The sequence below is a fragment of the Penaeus vannamei genome, chromosome 29 (assembly GCF_042767895.1).
Source record: "Penaeus vannamei isolate JL-2024 chromosome 29, ASM4276789v1, whole genome shotgun sequence".
In the NCBI taxonomy this organism is placed as follows: Eukaryota; Metazoa; Arthropoda; class Malacostraca; order Decapoda; family Penaeidae; genus Penaeus; species Penaeus vannamei.
This window is the reverse complement of record NC_091577.1, coordinates 1,087,997-1,107,996: the sequence shown is the minus strand read 5'-3', so window position 1 is coordinate 1,107,996 and position 20,000 is coordinate 1,087,997. Positions and strand designations below refer to the sequence as shown.

The following is a 20,000-nucleotide window of genomic DNA, read 5'->3' as shown; positions in this document are numbered from 1 at the left end:
TTCATTTTACCGCTTAAGAGTTAAAAAATATTGCTATGCTGTTTACCGCGGGGGAAATGGACGCAGCCAAACCAACGCTGCGGTCAAACTCCCGTATTTCACTTCCGCTTCTGGATCTAAGTTTTTTTTTCTCTCTTGCTTAGCTTTCTTTTTCTTTCTCTCTCTCTCTCTCTCTCTCTCTCTCTCTCTCTCTCTGTCTCTCTCCCCTTCTCTCTCTCTGTCTCTCTCCCCTTCTCTCTCTCTGTCTCTCTCCCCTTCTCTCTCTCTGTCTCTCTCCCCTTCTCTCTCTCTGTCTCTCTCCCCTTCTCTCTCTCCCTCTCCCTCTCTGTCTCTCTCCCCTTCTCTCTCTCCCCTTCTCTCTCTCCCCTTCTCTCTCTCCCCTTCTCTCTCTCCCCTTCTCTTGCTCAGTTCATTTCATAAATATTCTAGTAAATATTCGATACAAACAAACGCAAATAAGCCACACTCACTTAAACACGCACGCCCATGGAAATGGACACTCACACGCCCATCCCAACACGAAGATAAATAAATATCTACAAACAAACCGTGGTGTTGGAACCGGTGTTTCACTTCAGAGATTTAATCTCTTAAAAGATCTTTTATCAAATATTGCTATACTATCTGCGACACAGAAAATTCAAATAAACCACATACCCAACACTAATGCATGTCTACACACAATTAATCAATATTCATAAATGCACTCTGTGGAATAAAATGGCGTTTCACTTCTTGTGTTAAATCCAGCGTGCTGTTAATCTCTCAGAAGTTTCCTTTCGGAAATGAAACGAGCAAGGGAACATCCCATATACACGTACATGAAAAAATAAATGTCTGCGAATTCAACGGTCAAATCCCTTTACACAAATACACATTCACAATCGTGAATAAATGTTCATTACACTTGTTGGACCCAGTGTTTCTGCTGAAACTTTCAATCTTTTATGAAATTGCAAAACTATGTACGACACAGGAAACACATAAATCCCTACCCAAACATACAGCCGGGTAAGCACGCGTACGTACACACACACACACACACACACACACGCACACACACACACACACGCACACACACACGCACACACACACACACACGTTTGAAAACCTACATTTCACTGCTGGGGTTAAGCTGTTGTTTTTTTTAATCTTAACACACACACACACACACACACACACACACACACACACACACAGTGCTACACAGAAAGCACAGATATATCACACATCTTTTACCATTGGCACAGGGATACAAACGGGCACTCAGTACTTTTTTTCTTTTTGATAAATAATAACCAGTAATGGCGGAATGGGTTAGGACGCCACCTTTCACACGGGAGACCAGCGTTCGATCCCACACCATGCTAAGTGGAAAGTGCTCCACGCAGGTGCCATATGACGGATGATACGCTGCAAAATGAGAGTCAGCACAGGACAGACCAAGTTGGAGGCAGCGTATTCGAATGGCCGCCCCCACTAGGACTTAAGGCAATGAAGAAGGCAGCGGCCATGTAATGTAAACGGGACAAACTTGAAGATTTTTATTCTTAACAAAAATAAGCCTCATTCCGCGTACCTTGGCCACAGGGACGAGTGCGTAGGCGGCGAAGATGGCGTTGACGGCCGCCAGGGACAGGCACTTGAGGAGCTGCAGCTGCGCGGACGAGAGCGCGGCGCGGGGCAGCAGCAGGGCCAAGCACAGGGCAAGCACCACCAGCGCCACCACGCAGCTGATGCCCGTCATGAGGTTCGCGTCCCAGGCGGGCGAGGGTTCCTGTGGTTGGAGGGAGTTGGGGTAAAAAGCCGCGGTTTCACTACCCTTGCCTGACACTGCCCTTTTGGCCTAACCTGTGACGGCTATCTCGCTTACCAGGTGTTTTTCACTCTTCTGCTCTCGACTTCTCGTTTACGTGCATTTTTTAACTATAAGGAATCATCTAGTCTACTGTCTATCCTTAATGTCTATCAAGGATAAACACTAGACGTTGATACACAGATATGGATAGATACAGTCAATGCACGTTTAGACAGCTCGCACAACTCTATCTCAACGAAAATCCTAGTTGACAACTGTTGAGCTAAGCCCCGCCTTTTTGCATTCACTCATTGCAACTATCAACAAGATTTAAAAATATATATCTATTTGTTCTTGATTTATTTTCTAGTTATAGTTTTACCACTGTCATTAGTGAACTGTTTTAAAAAATATATATAATGAAGAAAAATCGCACAGCTGACCCCAAGGCAAAAAGGGGTAAAATTAATGACGCCATCGCTTAAAACCATAAGATAACAGATACAGCTGTTCTCAATTGTATAATTTGCCTAATATTGTTACAATTACCAGAAATGAAATAAAATCCACTCCATTATTTATGATACCGAAGTATCCCCTACCAAACACAGCTGTCAGAATAATGTAGTTTCATTTTAGATTTTTAATTAGAAGCAAAATATCATGGAAGCTTCAAACGGAAAACTACTTGACTACTGTGTGAATTCCATTGTTAATACACACAACTTTGCTTTGAGTCCGAATCTCACACAACTAGATAATTCTAATGGCAACATGTATTTACTTGTGTTAATGCCTGTGATATATTAACAAAGCAAGACACACAGCCGTTCCGTTGCTATTTTGAGTCTGTAAGTTTACATCATAGCAGTGCAGGATGACTTTATACATACATAAATATGTATATGTATACATACATACATATATGTATATATGCATACATATGTATATGCACATGTATACATACGTATGTATAGATAAATATATATGTATATGCATACATATATATATATATATATATATATATATATATATATATATATATATATATATATATATATATATATGTATACATACATATATGTATATGTATACATACATCATACATATGTATATGTATGCACACATACATACATATGTATATGTATGCACACATACATACATATGTATATGTATGCACACATACATACATATGTATATGTATGCACACATACATACATATGTATATGTATACATACCTACGTATGTATATGTATACATACATACATGTATATGTATACATATGTATATGTATACATACCTACATATGTATATGTATGCACACATACATACATAAATACATGTGAGTGTGAGTGTGAGTGTGAGTGTGTGTGTGAGAGAGAGAGAGAGGGAGAGAGAGAGAGAGAGAGAGAGAGAGAGAGAGAGAGAGAGAGAGAGAGAGAGAGAGAGAGAGAGAGAGAGAGAGAGAGAGAGAGAGAGAGAGAGAGAGAGAGAGAGGTATACATATAAATAGATACCGATACATATGCATATATAGATATACATAAACATACAGATATAGATATGCGTCTAGATTATTGATATGCATCTATCTATGCATATAATACTTAACATAATCTTTTCTTACCTCTTCTATTCATACTCTCCCTCCCTCCCTCCCTCCCTCCCTCTCTCCCTCCCTCAAAGGCAGCTCACCTTCCTTGGCTTCCGCACCAGCAGGAGGGCGAAGATCCCCTGCCCTTGGCAATGACACGCGCATCCTCCTTCACCGGGGAATTCCGCCTCGTCGTGCCCTTCATCCCAGAGGTCCTCTCCGGCGCCGACCGTCCTCAGCTCGCAGGCGTTCAGGTCCCACACGACGGAGGCGCCGACGGGGTCCGCTCGGCCACAGCCTGGCGCCCAGCGGGGGTCCTCCTGTGTTCTGGGGAGCGGGGATGAAAGGGGAGGAGGAATTGATAGAAAGGGGATAATGGAGAATTGGAAGAGGAAGGGAGAGGGAGGATAAGGAGAGGGATGGAAGGGAGGATGTGGATGGGAGGGGAGGACAATGAGAGATAACAAACGATTAGCAGTGCAAACAATGCAGAAAGCACAGGAAAAGAATAAAACGTGGAAAGTGAGCTAGAAATACGATGAAAACTGGGAGAAATGTGAAGAAGAAGGGAAACACAGAACTACCAAAATATCAGCATCAAAACTAATCATCTCAAGCTAAAATTTCCACAACCATTGGATATAAAATACAACACATTACGATACACACGGACGCATATTCACAACCAAAATTCTTAGAGTGGCAACAGTCTCCCACACGCGACCATAATCCTTACACATTGTCCTGATCCGAAGGAGTCTGAGGACAAGAAGGATAGACGAGCCGAGACAGAATCCGTGGCACTGGGGCGTTCGTGGTGGCACCCGGGACGTCTGTGGGCGTCCTAGTGCCTCCTCCTCCTGACGTGGGCGTGGAGGACTCGCTCACGCCCACGATCTCCACCAACGGCGCCTCAACCATGACTGGGACTTCGGTCTTGTAGCTGTAAAAGTGGGTGAATCATGAGACAGGTGCTTTAGGTTGTGGATTTGGGAAAGAGGGAAGGAGAGGAGGAGGAGGGAAGGAGGGGGAGGGGGAAGAGGAGGGGGAGGAGGAGGGGAGGAGGGAAGGAGGGGAGTAGGAAGGGGAAGAGGGGAGGAGGAGGAGGAAAGAGGAGGAGGGAAGAGGGAGGGAGAGGAGGGAGAGGGGAAGAGGGAGGGAGAGGAGGAGGGGAGAGAGAGGAGGGGGAAGAAGGAGGGGGAAGAGGAGAGGAAGGAGGGGGAGGAGGCAGGGGAAGTAAGAGGGAAAGTGGTGAAAGGAGGGAAAGAAGGAGGAAGCAGAGGTAAAGTAGGAGGGGAAGAAGGAGAAACAGGAGGAGGGGGAAGAGGAGGGACAGGAGGACGGGGAAGAGGAAGAAGACAAAAAAACATGGAAGAAAAAGGGAGAAACGAAAAGAAAACAAGAAATGAGAAAAAAAAACACGGAAAAGCAAATCCGCGAAGGAGAAGAAAAAACAAAAACAAAAACCCAGAACGAAAACGAAACCGCCCATCACTCCTTACTCCTTGCCGATGAGGAGGCGGTCGATGATCGTCCTCGGGCTCAGGAACGCGACGACGCCCAACTTGACGGTACGGGCGTGGGCGTGGTCGGTCTCCTCCTTCCCCCCCGAAGCGGACGCCCTCGCCGCTCTCTCCCGGGCCGCCCACCACGTCCGCGAAGAGTGGTCGTCGAGGCGGACTTCCACCCGCACCTCACCCGTCGAGTTGCTGTGGGCGGGTGGGCGTGAGAGGTCATATTTATCTCGATTACTGTATGTTTCTTCCTTGTCATTATCATTGACATATTTCCTTTTCTACTTTTTATTTTTTTTATCTATTAACTTAGACATATTTCCTTTTCTACTTTTTTTTTAATCTATTACCTTAGTCATTATTTTTTTCTAAAGAAAAATGGCATTAAATACATAATTGGATAAGAATACAGTCCTAGCTGCCCCTTTCTTTAAGGGATTAAATACATCAAAAAATAATAAAAGAAAACCATTAAATTTTAAAAACCTTGAACAAAAAAGTCAAATCAACAACACGAAACAAAGTCACTAATAAAAAAAAATAGATCTACAGAATTACACGAAAACAAAAACGCGGTGAATATACAATAAAAAAAGTAAATTTCCGACGACGCCAAAACAAAAAACAATGACAAACAAAAGTAAAAAATAGTAAGAAAAAAAAACAATCACAAAAACAAAAGCAAAATATAAATAACAACAACAGCAAAAGACAAAAACATAAAACAAAAGCAACAAAACCCAAAAAAGCCAAAACCAGACCCCAAACCCTCATCAGAGCCCCACCTGGCCCCCCCGCCCCCCGCGAAGGGCCCGCTGTCCACGGAGAAGGTCCCCCCGGCCGCCAGGGACCCCATCTTGGCCGCCACGTAGGTCAGGTGCGTCGCTTGGCTCTCTCTTGACCCAAACTTCAGCGACGAGAGGCTGGATTTGGTGAACCTCATGACGAGTCTGAGGAGGCGCCACGCGTCCTGTGGGGGGAGGGGGAGGCTCAGGGAGTGCGGGTGAGAGTACGAGAAAGTGCTGATATTAAACGAAGGGATGAGTGGGCGTACGAGAAAATAGATATCAAATGAAGGTAAATATTCGAAGGAAATGGAGAACAAAGAAGAAGAAATTGTAGGCACCATGGATGAATCACGAGAAAAATATCTTTCTTTTACACACACACAAAATTGAAATGAATTTCCAGAAACAAAAATATTCATAATGTGATCACAAATTTCTTATGAAGTAAAGGGGGAAGAGGAGACAAACAATCGAGGGAGGGGGAGAGGGAGGGAGAGAGGGAGGGAGAGAGGGAGGGAGAGAGGGAGGGAGGAGAAGGGGAAGGGAGAAAGGGAGAGAAGGGAGAGAAAGAGAGGGAGAGAGAGAGAACGAGAGAGAGAGAGAGAGAGAGAGAGAGAGAGAAAAGAAAGAGAGAGAGAGAGAGAGAGAGAGGAGAAGAGAAGAAAAAGAAAAAGAGAGAGAGAACCAACGAGAGAGAGAGAGACAGAGACAGAGACAGAGAGATAGAGACACAGAGACAGAGACAGAGAGAGAGAGAGAAGAGAGAAAGAGAGAGAAGAAAGAGAGAGAGAGAGAGAGAGAGAGAGAGAGAGAGAGAGAGAGAGAGAGAGAGAGAGAGAGAGAGAGAGAGAGAGAGAGAAAGAGAGAGAGAGAAAGAGAGAGAGAGAGAGAGAGAGAGAGAAGGAGAAGAGAGAGGAAAGAAAGAGAGAGAGAGAGAGAGAGAGAGAGAGAGAGAGAGAGAGAGAGAGAGAGAGAGAGGGGGGGGAGACAGACAAAGACAGACAGACAGGAGACAAAAAAGGGAGAGAAAAGTTGATAAAAAATGGGGAAGACAAGGAAAAAGAGACCGCCAAAGTAGCCCTTGCGAGCCGCCCTTCGACCTACCGGGGCGTGGAGGGCCTCCTTCTCCCTCACGAGCTCCTGGACGATACTGAAGAAGAGCCCAGATGACATCCCTCCTCCTTCTCCTCTCCCCCTTCCTCCCTCGCCCTCCTCCTTCTTCTCGGCCACCTCCTGCAGCTTCCGCAGGATCTGCAGGATGCTCCCTCCTTCGCCGGGGAGGAAGGGCACCTCGCGCTCCAGCAGGAACCGGTTGAAGGCGGCGGCGAGGTCGTCCACGGAGCCGGGGATGGTCCTGTACCCCCTCTCGTGGAGGAGCAGAGCCTGTGGGGGGAGGGGGGTGGGGGAGTGTAATTTAGGTGTTTGCTCTGAGGTGGTCGAGGCTCAGGCGATTGTCAATTTCACAAATGTATATTTGATTTATTGTATTTACACACTCGCATATATATATATATATATATATATATATATATATATATATATATATATATATATATATATATATATATATATATATATATACACACACACACAAACACACACACATATATACAAATATATATATATGAACATATATATACATATATATTTTTATATGTCTATATGCATGTGTGTCTGTCTGCAGTCCCCCCTCCAGCAGCCAGCCCACCCGCTGCCCACCGTGCGGACGAAGCGCAGGGGGGCGTACAGGCAGCGCGAGAAGTCCGGGGGGTCCCAGCGCGGGGGGGAGCGGGGCGAAGGGCGGGGCAGGGAGCGGCACCACCTCTCTGCGCGCCCGAGGTGGCTGGAGGGGCACCCGGCCTCGTCCCGCTCGCTCGCCTGCGAAGGAGGGGTGGTGGAGGTGGTTAGTGGAGGTAGCGGGGAGGGGAGGAGGAGGGAGGAGGAGGAGGGAGGAGGAGGAGGGAGGAGAAGGAGGAGGAGGAGGAGAGGAGGAGGAGGAGGAGAGAAAAGGAGGAGAAGTGGGAGGAGGAGGGAGGAGGGAGGAGGAAAGGAGGAGGAGAGGGGGGAAAAGGGGGAGAGGAGGAGGAGGAGGAGGAGGGAGGAAGGAGGAGGAGGGAGGAGGAGGGACGAGGGAGGAGGGAGGAGGAGGAAGGAGGGGAGGAGGAAGGAGGAAGGAGAAGGGGGAGGGGAGGAAGGAGGGTGAAGGAGGGGGGAAGAGGAGGAGGAGATGATGATGCAGAATTAGAAGAAGCAAACGAAGAAGGAGGTGGTGGTAATATAATAATAATAATAATAATAATAATGGTAATCATGATAATAACCACAATACTAATAACAACAACAATACTCAGAGAAGACGAGGAGTATGAGAGAAAGAGAGAAAGAGAGAGAGAGAGAGAGAGAGAGAAAGAGAGAGAGAGAAAGAGAGAGAGAAAGAGATAGAGAGAGAGAGAGAGAGGAGACAAAAAAGGGAGAGAAAAGTTGATAAAAAAATGGGGAAGACAAGGAAAAAGACGAAAGCCAAGCCCACAAAGAGCACCCCCCCGCCCCCCCCCCAAATACCCACGGGCGTGAGGTGCCAGGCGACGCCGAAGTCCTCCGTGGGCGGGCAGGCGGCGCGACCCTCCTCCAGGACGTGCAGCGGGACCGTCGCCTCCGCCAGGACCTTGAGCGAGTTGCCGGGAGTCCACACGAGGCCCTTCTTCTCACGCGCCAGGCACCGGATCCTCAGGGATTTCTGGAAGGGCGCGAAGGGCGTGAGAGGGCAGGGATTGATAGGATTTCTGGAAGGGCGTGAGAGGGCATGGACTGATGCCACGCGGGATGCTTGGTATCTCCCTCACACTCACCTTCTCACCTATACCCACTCACATTCTCTCCCTCTCACTCACATCCTCACCTTCTCACACCCACCCACTCACCTTCTCACCCACACCCACTCACTTTCTCACCCACACCCACTCACCTTCTCTCCCTCTCACTCACATTCTCACCCACACTCACACTTCTCACCCCACACCCACTCACTCACCTTCTCTCCTTCAAACTCACATTCTCCGCCCCACCCCACTCACCTTCTCACCCATACCCACTCACATTCTCTCCACTCTCACTCCACATTCTCACCTTCTCACACCCACCCACTCACCTTCTCACCCACACCCACTCACTTTCTCACCCACACCCCACTCACCTGTCTCTCCCTCTCACTCCCCACATTCTCACCCACACTCACCTTCTCACCCATATCACACTCACATTCTCTCCATACCCACTCACATTCTCTCCCTCTCTCACTCACATTCTCACCTTCTACACCCACCCACTCTACCTTCTCACACCCACACCCACTCACTTTCTCACCCACACCCACTCACCTTCTCTCCCTCTCACTCACATTCTACCCCACACACTCACATTCTCACCCACCCACTGCTCACCTTCTCTCCTCCACTCACATTCTCACCCACCCACTCACCTTCTCACCCATACCCACTCTCACATTCTCTCCCTCTCACTCACATTCTCACCTTCTCACACCCACTCCACTCACCTTCTCACCCACACACACTCACATTTCTCACCCACACCCACTCACTCTCTCTCTCACCTCTCACTCACATTCTCACTCATAGCCATATATCTCTCCCTCTCACTCACATTCCTACACCCACACACTCACATTCTACACCCACACACTCACATTCTCACCCATACCCACTCACATTCTCTCCCTCTCACTCACATTCTCACCTTCTCACACCCACCCACTCACCTTCTCACCCACACCCACTCACTTTCTCACCCACACCCACTCACCTTCCTCTCCTCCTGCCACATTCTCACCCACACACTCACATTCTCACCCACACACTCACATTCTCCACCCACACCCTCCTCACCTTCTCTCCCTCACACTCCACACATTCTCACCCACCCACTCACCTTCTCACCCACACCTGCACTCACCATTCTCATCACCACACCCTCACTCACTCCTTCTCATCACACCTCACATCACCATTCTCATCCACACCCACTCACCTTCTCACCCACACCTCCACTCACCTTCTCTCCCTCTCACTCACATTCTCACCCACACACTCAAATTCTCACCCTCACACTCACATTCTCACCCTCACCCACTCACCATTCCTCACCCACACCCACTCACCTTCTCACCCATACCCACTCACCTTCTCACCCACACCCACTCACCTTCTCACCCACACCCACTCACCTTCTCACCCACACCCACTCACCTTCTCACCCATACCCACTCACCTTCTCACCCATACCCACTCACCTTCTCACCCACACCCACTCACCTTCTCACCCACACCAACTCACCTTCTCATCCACACACTCACATTCTCACCTACACCCACTCACCTTCTCACCCACACCCACTCACCCTCTCACACCCACTCACCTTCTCATCCACACACTCACATTCTCACCCACACCCACTCACCTTCTCACACTCACACACTCACCCACACACTCCCCTTCTCCCACCCACATCCACTCACTCAAGTAATCACCTACCTACTCACTCACCCACCCACCCACCTCTCCACCCTCACCCTCTCACACCCACCCACCTACCCACTCACTTCTCCACCCTCCCCTTCTCTTACCGTGATATTAAACAGGTCCAGCTGGAAGCCCTTGCGCAGGAGGAAGCTTCTGTGCGCCTCCGCGAAGCCGTCGGGGGGCAGCACCTCCCAGTCGCCGCTGTAGTGCTCGTTGTCGTGCCAGTCCCGGTTCTTGGTGGTGCACACGAGCGAGGCATTTTCACCCTTAACGACGGCGGTGGGAGAGAAGAGGGAAGGGTCATTTGTTAATAGTCTTTCTGGGGCATTTTCGCTCTTAATGACGGTGGTGGGAGAGAAGAGGGAAGGGCCGTTTGTTAACGGTCTTTCTGGGGCATTTTCGCTCTTAATGACGGTGGTGGGAGAGAAGAGGGAAGGGCCGTTTGTTAATAGTCTTTCTGGGGCATTTTCGCTCTTAACGACGGTGGTGGGAGAGAAGAGGGAAGGGCCGTTTGTTAGCAGTCTTTCTGGGGCATTTTCGCTCTTAATGACGGTGGTGGGAGAGAAGAGGGAAGGGCCGTTTGTTAATAGCAGTCTTTCATGGAGAGCATTTTCATGCTCTTAATGACGGTGGTGGGAGAGAAAGAGGGAAGGGCCGTTTTGTTAATGGTCTTTCTGGGGCATTTTCGCTCTTAACGACGGTGGTGGGAGAGAAGAGGAAGGGCCGTTTGTTAACTGTCTTTCTGGGGCATTTTCGCTCTTAACGACGGTGGTGGGAGAGGAAGAGGAAGGAGCCGTTCTGTTAACAGTCTTTCTGGGGCATTTTCGCTCCTAATGACGGTGGTGGGGAGAGAAAGAGGGAAAGGGCCGTTTGTTAACAGTCTTTCTGGGGCATTTTCGCTCCTAATGACGGTGGTGGGAGAGAAGAGGGAAGGGCCGTTTGTTAACAGTCTTTCTGGGGCATTTTCGCTCTTAATGACGGTGGTGGGAGAGAAGAGGGAAGGGCCGTTTGTTAACAGTCTTTCTGGGGCATTTTCGCTCCTAATGACGGTGGTGGGAGAGAAGAGGTAAGGGCCGTTTGTTAGCAGTCTTTCTGGGGCATTTTCGCTCTTAACGACGGTGGTGGGAGAGAAGAGGGAAGGGCCGTTTGTTAACAGTCTTTCTGGGGCATTTTCGCTCTTAATGACGGTGGTGGGAGAGAAGAGGGAAGGGCCGTTTGTTAACAGTCTTTCTGGGGCATTTTCGCTCTTAATGACGGTGGTGGGAGAGAAGAGGGAAGGGCCTTTTGTTAACAGTTTTTCTGGGGCATTTTCGCTCTGTAACGACGGTAGGTGGGAGAGAAGAGGGAAGGGCCGTTTGTTAATGATCTTTCTGGGCGCATTTTCGCTCCCTTAACGGCCATTTGGTGGGAGAGAAGAGGGAAGAGGCCGTTTGTTAATGTGGTCTTTCTGGGGCATTTTCGCTCTTAATGACGGTGGTGGGAGAGAAGAGGGAAGGGCCGTTTGTTAATAGTCTTTCTGGGGCATTTTCGCTCTTAATGACGGTGGTGGGAGAGAAGAGGGAAGGGTCGTTTGTTAACGGTCTTTCTGGGTCATTTTCGCTCTTAACGACGGTGGTGGGAGAGAAGAGGGAAGGGCCGTTTGTTAACGGTCTTTCTGGGGCATTTTCGCTCTTAATGACGGTGGTGGGGAGAGAGAGAGAGGAAGGGCCGTTTGGTTAACGGTCTTTCTGGGTCATTTTCGCTCTTAACGACGGTGGTGGGAGAGAAGAGGGAAGGGCCGTTTGTTAACGGTCTTTCTGGGGCATTTTCGCTCTTAATGACGGTTTTGGGAGGGAAGAGGGAAGGGCCGTTTGTTAATGGTCTTTCTGGGGCATTTTCGCTCTTAATGACGGTTTTGGGAGGGAAGAGGGAAGGGCCGTTTGTTAACAGTCTTTCTGGGGCATTTTCGCTCTTAACGACGGTGGTGGGAGAGAAGAGGGAAGGGCCGTTTGTTAATGGTCTTTCTGGGGCATTTTCGCTCTTAATGACGGTGATGGGAGAGAAGAGGGAAGGGCCGTTTGTTAACAGTCTTTCTGGGGCATTTTCGCTCTTAACGACGGTGGTGGGAGAGAAGAGGGAAGGGCCGTTTGTTAATGGTCTTTCTGGGGCATTTTCGCTCTTAATGATGGCGGTGGGAGAGAAGAGGGAAGGGCCGTTTGTTAATGGTCTTTCTGGGGCATTTTCGCTCTTAATGACGGTGGTGGGAGAGAAGAGGGAAGGGCCGTTTGTTAACAGTCTTTCTGGGGCATTTTCGCTCTTAATGACGGTGGTGGGAGAGAAGAGGGAAGGGCCGTTTGTTAATGGTCTTTCTGGGGCATTTTCGCTCTTAATGACGGTGGTGGGAGAGAAGAGGGAAGGGCCGTTTGTTAATAGTCTTTCTGGGGCATTTTCGCTCTTAACGACGGTGGTGGGAGAGAAGAGGGAAGGGCCGTTTGTTAGCAGTCTTTCTGGGGCATTTTCGCTCTTAACGACGGTGGTGGGAGAGAAGAGGGAAGGGCCATTTGTTGATAGTCTTTCTGGGACATTTTCGCTCTTAATGACGGTGGTGGGAGAGAAGAGGGAAGGGCCGTTTGTTAATAGTCTTTCTGGGGCATTTTCGCTCTTAACGACGGTGGTGGGAGAGAAGAGGGAAGGGCCGTTTGTTAACAGTCTTTCTGGGGCATTTTCGCTCTTAATGACGGTGGTGGGAGAGAAGAGGGAAGGGCCGTTTGTTAACAGTCTTTCTGGGGCATTTTCGCTCTTAATGACGGTGGTGGGAGAGAAGAGGGAAGGGCCGTTTGTTAATAGTCTTTCTGGGGCATTTTCGCTCTTAACGACGGTGGTGGGAGAGAAGAGGGAAGGGCCGTTTGTTAACAGTCTTTCTGGGGCATTTTCGCTCTTAATGACGGTGGTGGGAGAGAAGAGGGAAGGGCCGTTTGTTAATGGTCTTTCTGGGGCATTTTCGCTCTTAATGACGGTTGGGAGAGAAGAGGGAAGGGCCGTTTGTTAACAGTCTTTCTGGGGCATTTTCGCTCTTAACGACGGTGGTGGGAGAGAAGAGGGAAGGGCCGTTTGTTAATGGTCTTTCTGGGGCATTTTCGCTCTTAATGACGGTTGGGAGAGAAGAGGGAAGGGCCGTTTGTTAATGGTCTTTCTGGGGCATTTTCGCTCTTAATGACGGTGGTGGGAGAGAAGAGGGAAGGGCCGTTTGTTAATAGTCTTTCTGGGGCATTTTCGCTCTTAATGACGGTGGTGGGAGAGAAGAAGAGGAAGGGGCCGTTTGTTAACAGTCTTTCTGGGGCATTTCATCGCTCTTAATGACGGTTGGGAGAGAAAGAGGAAGGAGCCGTTTGTTAATGGGCCTTTCTGGGGCATTTTTAAATGCTCTTAATGACGGTGGTGGGAGAGAAGAGGGAAGGGCCGTTTGTTGAACAGTCTTTCTGGGGCATTTTCGCTCTTAATGACGGTGGTGGGAGAGAAAGAGGAAGGGCCGTTTGTTAATGGTCTTTCTGGGGCATTTTCGGCTCTTAATGACGGTTGGGAGAGAAGAGGAAGGGCCGTTTTGTTAACGGTGCTTTCTGGGAGCATTTTCGCTCTTAATGACGGTGGTGGGAGAGAAGAGAGGAAGAAGAAGCCGTTTGTTAATGGTCTTTCTGGGGGCATTTTCGCTCTTAATGACGGTGGGTGGGAGAGAAGAGGGAAGGGACTCCGTTTGTTAACAGTCTTTCTGGGGCATTTTCTCGCTCTTAATGACGGTGGTGGGAGAGAAGGGAAGGGCCGTTTTGTTAATGGTCTTTCTGGGGCATTTTCGCTCTTAATGACGGTGGTGGGGAGAGAGAAGGAAGGTTCATTTGTTAATAGTCTCTGGAACGTTTTTCGGCTCTTAATGACGGTGGTGGGAGAGAAGAGGAAGGGCCGTTTGTTCAGTCTTTCTGGGGCATTTTCGCTCTTAATGACGGTGGTGGGAGAGAAGAGGGAAAAGGGCCATTTGACGATGGTCTTTCTGGGGGCATTTCGCTCTTAACGACGGTGGTGGGAGAGAAGAGGGAAGGGCCGTTTGTTAGCAGTCTTTCTGGGGCATTTTCGCTCTTAATGACGGTTGGGAGAGAAGAGGGAAGGGCCGTTTGTTAACAGTCTTTCTGGGGCATTTTCGCTCTTAACGACGGTGGTGGGAGAGAAGAGGGAAGGGCCGTTTGTTAGCAGTCTTTCTGGGGCATTTTCGCTCTTAATGACGGTTGGGAGAGAAGAGGGAAGGGCCGTTTGTTAATGGTCTTTCTGGGGCATTTTCGCTCTTAATGACGGTTGGGAGAGAAGAGGGAAGGGCCGTTTGTTAGCAGTCTTTCTGGGGCATTTTCGCTCTTAATGACGGTGGTGGGAGAGAAGAGGGAAGGGCCGTTTGTTAACAGTCTTTCTGGGGCATTTTCGCTCTTAATGACGGTGGTGGGAGAGAAGAGGGAAGGGCCGTTTGTTAACAGTCTTTCTGGGGCATTTTCGCTCTTAACGACGGTGGTGGGAGAGAAGAGGGAAGGGCCGTTTGTTAATAGTCTTTCTGGGGCATTTTCGCTCTTAACGACGGTGGTGGGAGAGAAGAGGGAAGGTTCATTTGTTAATAGTCTTTCTGGGGCATTTTCGCTCTTAATGACGGTGGTGGGAGAGAAGAGGGAAGGGCCGTTTGTTAATAGTCTTTCTGGGGCATTTTCGCTCTTAATGACGGTGGTGGGAGAGAAGAGGGAAGGGCCGTTTGTTAATAGTCTTTCTGGGGCATTTTCGCTCTTAATGACGGTTGGGAGAGAGAAAGGAAAAGGGTTATTTTCGATGTTTTTTTTTTTTTTTTTTTTTTTTTTTATCAAGGGTTGCTTCGTGGGATAGACGAGGGATGGGTTATTTTCGATGTTTTTTTTCCGGACATTTTCGCCTTTAATGAAGATTGTGGGAGAAAAGAGAGAAGGTTCATTTGCAAGTGTCTTTCTAGGGGATTTTCGCTTTTAACGACGGCTGTGAGAGAGAAAAGGGAAGGGTTATTCTCGTATTTTTTCACGTTTTTTTTTTAGCCCTGAACGAGGTTGGTGGGAATGAAAAGGGATGTTTTTAAGGGTTATTTCATCTTAACAACAGATGTGGGAAAAGACCGGTGTTATTTCTAACTATTCTACTCCGGTATCTTCAACACCAATGGAGATAGATAAATAGAGAGAGAGAGAGATAAATAGAGAGAGAGAGAGAGAGAGAGAGAGAGAGAGAGAAGTGAGAGAGAGAGAGGAAAGAGGAAGAGAGAGAGAGAGGGAGAGGAAAAGGGAGAGGGAAGGGAGAGGGAGAGGAGAGGGAGAGAGGAGAAGAGGGAGAGAGGAGAGAAAGAGGGAGAAGGAGAGAGGAGGAGGAAAGAGAGAGGGAGAGGGAGAGAGAAGGAGGAAAGAGAGAGAGAGAGAGAGGGAAAGAGAGAGAGAGAAGAAGAGAGAGGAAAGAGAGAGAGAGAGAGAGGGAAAGAGAGAGAGAGAGAGAGGGAAAGAGAGAGAGAGAGAGAGACGAAAGGGAAGAAAGAGAGAGAGAGAGAGAGAGAGAGAGAGAGAGAGAGAGAGAGAGAGAGAGAGAGAGAGAGAGAGAGAGAGAGAGAGAGAGAGAGGAGGAAGGGAGGGAGGGAGGGAGAGTAAAAGGGGAAGCCATACAGACAGATATTTGAATGAATAGATAGATAGATAGATGGAGGCTAGAATCAACATACATAACAAAGGGGATTCCGAGAAGAAATAGAGGATCGGAACCTAAACATCAATAAGATATTTTCAGAAATCCTTTATCTGATGATGTTTTTTATTCGTCTTTTTTTTCTTCAAATCCCAACGTCCTCAATCCACCCTCACCCCCACCAGTCCTCAACCCACCCCCATCCCTAACCCCCACCAGTCCTCAACCCACCCCCATCCCTCACCCATCCCCAGAGGATCGGAACCTAAACATCACCCCCACCAGATATTTTCAGAAATCCTCACCCCACCCGGCCCCCAACCCGACCCCACAGTCCTCAATCCACCCTCACCCCCGCCAGCCCCCAACCCACCCCCACCCAGTCCTCAACCCCACCCTCACCCCCACCAGCCCCCAACCGACCCCCACCAGTCCTCAACCCACCCTCACCCCCATCCCCCACCCCCACCAGTCCTCAACCCACCCTCAACCCCATCCCCACCAGTCCTCAACCCACCCTCACCCCCATCCCCCTCACCCCCACCAGTCCTCAACCCACCCCCATCCCTAACCCCCACCAGTCCTCAACCCACCCCCATCCCCCACCCCCATCCCCCACCCCCACCAGTCCTCAACCCACCCTCACCCCCGCCAGCCCTCAGCCCAACCTCACCCCCACCAGTCCTCAACCCACCCTCACCCCCATCCCCCACCCCCGCCAGCCCCCCCCCCCCACCAGCCCCCAACCCACCCCCAACAGCCCTCCCCAGTACCGCCTCGCCTCACACGACGACAGTCCACCCCGCCAAGATCCTGTTCGATGACGCAATTGATGCCAGATCAGCGGTGCCATTCCCAGCAGCCCTTTTGACTGCTCCCACACACAACTCCTGCTGAAGGGGGGGTCAATGAGGACGCATCTCCCGTCTACACAGAGAGCAGTAAAAGCATTCTTGCAACAACAACCCTGATCCACACTCGGAACCCGATCATTATGAGGATTATAGAAGGAAGACTTCAAGCCCAACTCATCCCTATATCCTGGCTTGTCCAACGACCTTCCAAAAGTTCCGAGACGAAAGCTTGAGGGTTTAAGGGGTTTGCAGCCACTCATCCACAAAGGAGGCAATCCCAAACTGTCGTTAAAAGTACTCAAATGCAGTCTATTTCTGATTGTGAGAGACATTTTCACAAACAAAACACAGAATACGTAATCTAGCTTGGCAGCAGAAAACTCAAACTCCCAAGAAAGTGAAGCGGTCATTCCGAACCCGTCCTAATTTACACCATCAAAAAAATACCTCCTGGCAGCGTGTTCTCAACCTCCTCCGGCAGATTGTTCTCCCAAAAGTGGAGGGAGCCTCACAGAGAAAGAGAACATGTGCCCCCCCAACCCCCTCTGCAACCACATAACACAATCAGACTACATAAACCATAACTGTTATGCTAAGCTCAACTGTGACTCTTGCAATAAGAAGGGTCGCACCAAAGTCACTGATAAAGCCGCTAAAGGATATGGACTCTGCTCTCTAAAGTCCCAGCCAGAGTGGTTCATCTTGGGTTGCTCCTGAGTCCGATCTGCAACCTCGGACTCACACGACATCCCTCTCCACAGTACCAAACGTCCCCTTACTGATCTTGCCACTGTGGGTAAAGATCGACCTAACATAGTAGGAAATATGACTCCTCCCTTCCCCAAAGGTCTAGGAAAATTATCAGCTCTTGTACCATTCTCAGGACAAACATAAAGGACATGACAAACCTAAAAAACAAGGTCGACGCTGTAATAACCATTGAGAATTACCTAACCTCCAACGTGGAAACAAACTTCGTTAACATAAGAGGTCACTCAATGCATAAGGAAAGACCAAAAAGGTAGGAATAGCAGCGCAATAGCGGTTTCACAATAAAATACAAACGCAGGAGTTGATCTTCCTTGGCTGATTGGAGGCTGAAGGGTGCTAAACAATAACTCTTGCTGTGTACACACTATTGTACCCAGTGCTAAGGACGAGCACCGCTGGATTAACTATACAAGAGCACAGACTTCCTTCGGATTGCTAAACCATTACAAAAGCAACCAAGGAAGACCCGTGGTTCCAGTAATCAAAGACACTGGCCGGGGTTATAAAATGCATCTTAACAGGGACAGCTGGCGTATCTGAACAACGTGCTATTAATATCTCTCAGGCATGTGTTACCCCGACAAAAGGACACAGTAGAATAATGGATAATGAGCCGAGATCAAACGAACTGAATCACCCAGAGATATCTCGCTGCCCTTGACTAGCCAAAAAGCCACTCACCACGCGAACAGTAGTGACCAAAGGCGAGATCTCCACCAGCAGCGAGTCGTTCACGCCCGCCACCACCTTCTGGCTCAGCTGGTACCTGCGGTCGGTCACCTGACACACGTAGGTGCCGTGGTCCACCTGCTGGGGGCGGCTCACCCACAGCATCACCCGGCACTCGTACTTGGAGCTGCCCCGCTCGGCGATCACGTACATGCGGGAGGTCTTGCCTTCGTATTGGCTGGGGGGAGGGAAGGGGGTGTGGTTAGTGGGGGGAAGGAAGGGGGTGTGGTTAGTGGGGGGAGGGGAAGGGTGTGTGGTTAGTGGGGGGAGGGGAAGGGGGTGTGGTTAGTGGGGGGAGGGGGAAGGGGGTGTGGTTAGTAGGGGGAAGAGGAAGGGTGTGTAGTTAGTGGGAAGAGAGGGGAAGGGGTGTGGTTAGTAGGAGGAGGGAAGGGGGTGTGTTAGTGGGGGGGAGGGGAAGGGGGTGTGGTTAGTGGGGGGAGGGGAAGGGTGTGTGGTTAGTGGGGGGAGGGGAGGAGAGGGAATGGGGGAGTGGGAGGGAAAGGGGAGGGAGTGGGAAGGAAAGGGGAGGTAGAGGGAAGAGAGAGGAGAGGGTGTTAGTGAGGAAAGGAAAAGGGAGTTAGTTGAGGGAGAGGGGAAAGGGAGTTAGTGGGGTGGAAGGAAAAGGGGGAGGGGAGAGGGAGGCAAAAGGAGGTGAGTAGGATGGGGGGGGGGGAGAGGGGGAACGGGTTTGAGTGTGGTGGAGTAAAAAAAAAAAGAAAGTGGGTGAGTGAGGGGAGTTAAAAAGGGGGAGGAGGGGCGAGTGGATGGAGGGAAATGAAGGAAGAGGGTAGGTAGGTGTGAAAGGGAGGAAGGAAATGAGGCGAAGGGCTGGAAGGAGTGGAAGGGAAGGAAATGGGGAAGGGATGAGTGGGGGAGGGAAAAGAGTGGAAAGGTGGAGGGGAAGGAAAGAGAGGTGAAAGGAGGAAGGATGAGGGGAAAGGGGGAAGGAGGGAGGGGAAAGGGAAGAATTCAACATTTCTTTTGTTTCGCTTATAGCGTATACATTCTACAGTACAAGAAATATGACATTAAAGAAATAATCAATATTGACACACACACACACACACAGATATATATATATATATATATATATATATATATATATATATATATATATATATATATATGTGTGTGTGTGTGTGTGTGTGTGTGTGTGTGTGTGTGTGTGTGTGTGTGTGTGTGTGTGTGTGTGTGTGTGTGTGTGTGTGTGTGTGTGTGTGTGTGTGATTTTCTTCTTTCTCTTTTCCTTTTCAACTAGAATATGGCCTACCATCAACACCAAAAGCTAATTAGTCATCCAACATAAAACAATAAAATTTTCTCTTGACTCATGCAGCTCAGAGCATCCAACCACCTTCTTTTTACTCATCCAACTCATCAGACATCAACAAGAGCATTAAATCTACAACGTACTCGTCCGACTCACGACACCCACCCTTCCCCCTTCACTCGTCCGACTCACGACACCCACCCTCCCCTTTCACTCGTCCGACTCACAACACCCACCCTTCCACCCTCCACTCATCCGACTCAACGACACCCCCCTTCCCCCCCCCCTTCCCCCTCCACTCGTCCCGACTCACCACGACGACACATTGTGCGAGTAGATGAGGTTTCCGTCCTTGAACCAGTCGAGGTGCAGCTCGCTCCCGCCGTAGATGGGGCAGCCGACCACGAGAGCGTCTGCGTGGTTGAACTCGGCGGACAGAGGCTGCA

General features: G+C 49.4%; 1 protein-coding gene across 1 annotated transcript in view; it reads right to left on the bottom strand.

The window, feature by feature from the left end:
* LOC113821986 (uncharacterized) overlaps positions 1-20,000 on the bottom strand; it is a 147,163-nt gene that overhangs the window by 14,761 nt on the left and 112,402 nt on the right. Inside the window, exons 10-20 of the mRNA XM_070142739.1 lie at positions 19,868-19,995; positions 18,237-18,462; positions 10,335-10,496; positions 8,261-8,431; positions 7,414-7,572; positions 6,799-7,077; positions 5,692-5,876; positions 4,895-5,101; positions 4,129-4,335; positions 3,494-3,719; positions 1,580-1,777 (exon numbers count right to left, since the gene is read on the bottom strand). Of these exons, the coding sequence (XP_069998840.1) occupies positions 1,580-1,777; positions 3,494-3,719; positions 4,129-4,335; positions 4,895-5,101; positions 5,692-5,876; positions 6,799-7,077; positions 7,414-7,572; positions 8,261-8,431; positions 10,335-10,496; positions 18,237-18,462; positions 19,868-19,995 (2,148 nt within the window). The remainder of the gene's footprint in view (positions 1-1,579; positions 1,778-3,493; positions 3,720-4,128; positions 4,336-4,894; positions 5,102-5,691; positions 5,877-6,798; positions 7,078-7,413; positions 7,573-8,260; positions 8,432-10,334; positions 10,497-18,236; positions 18,463-19,867; positions 19,996-20,000) is intronic.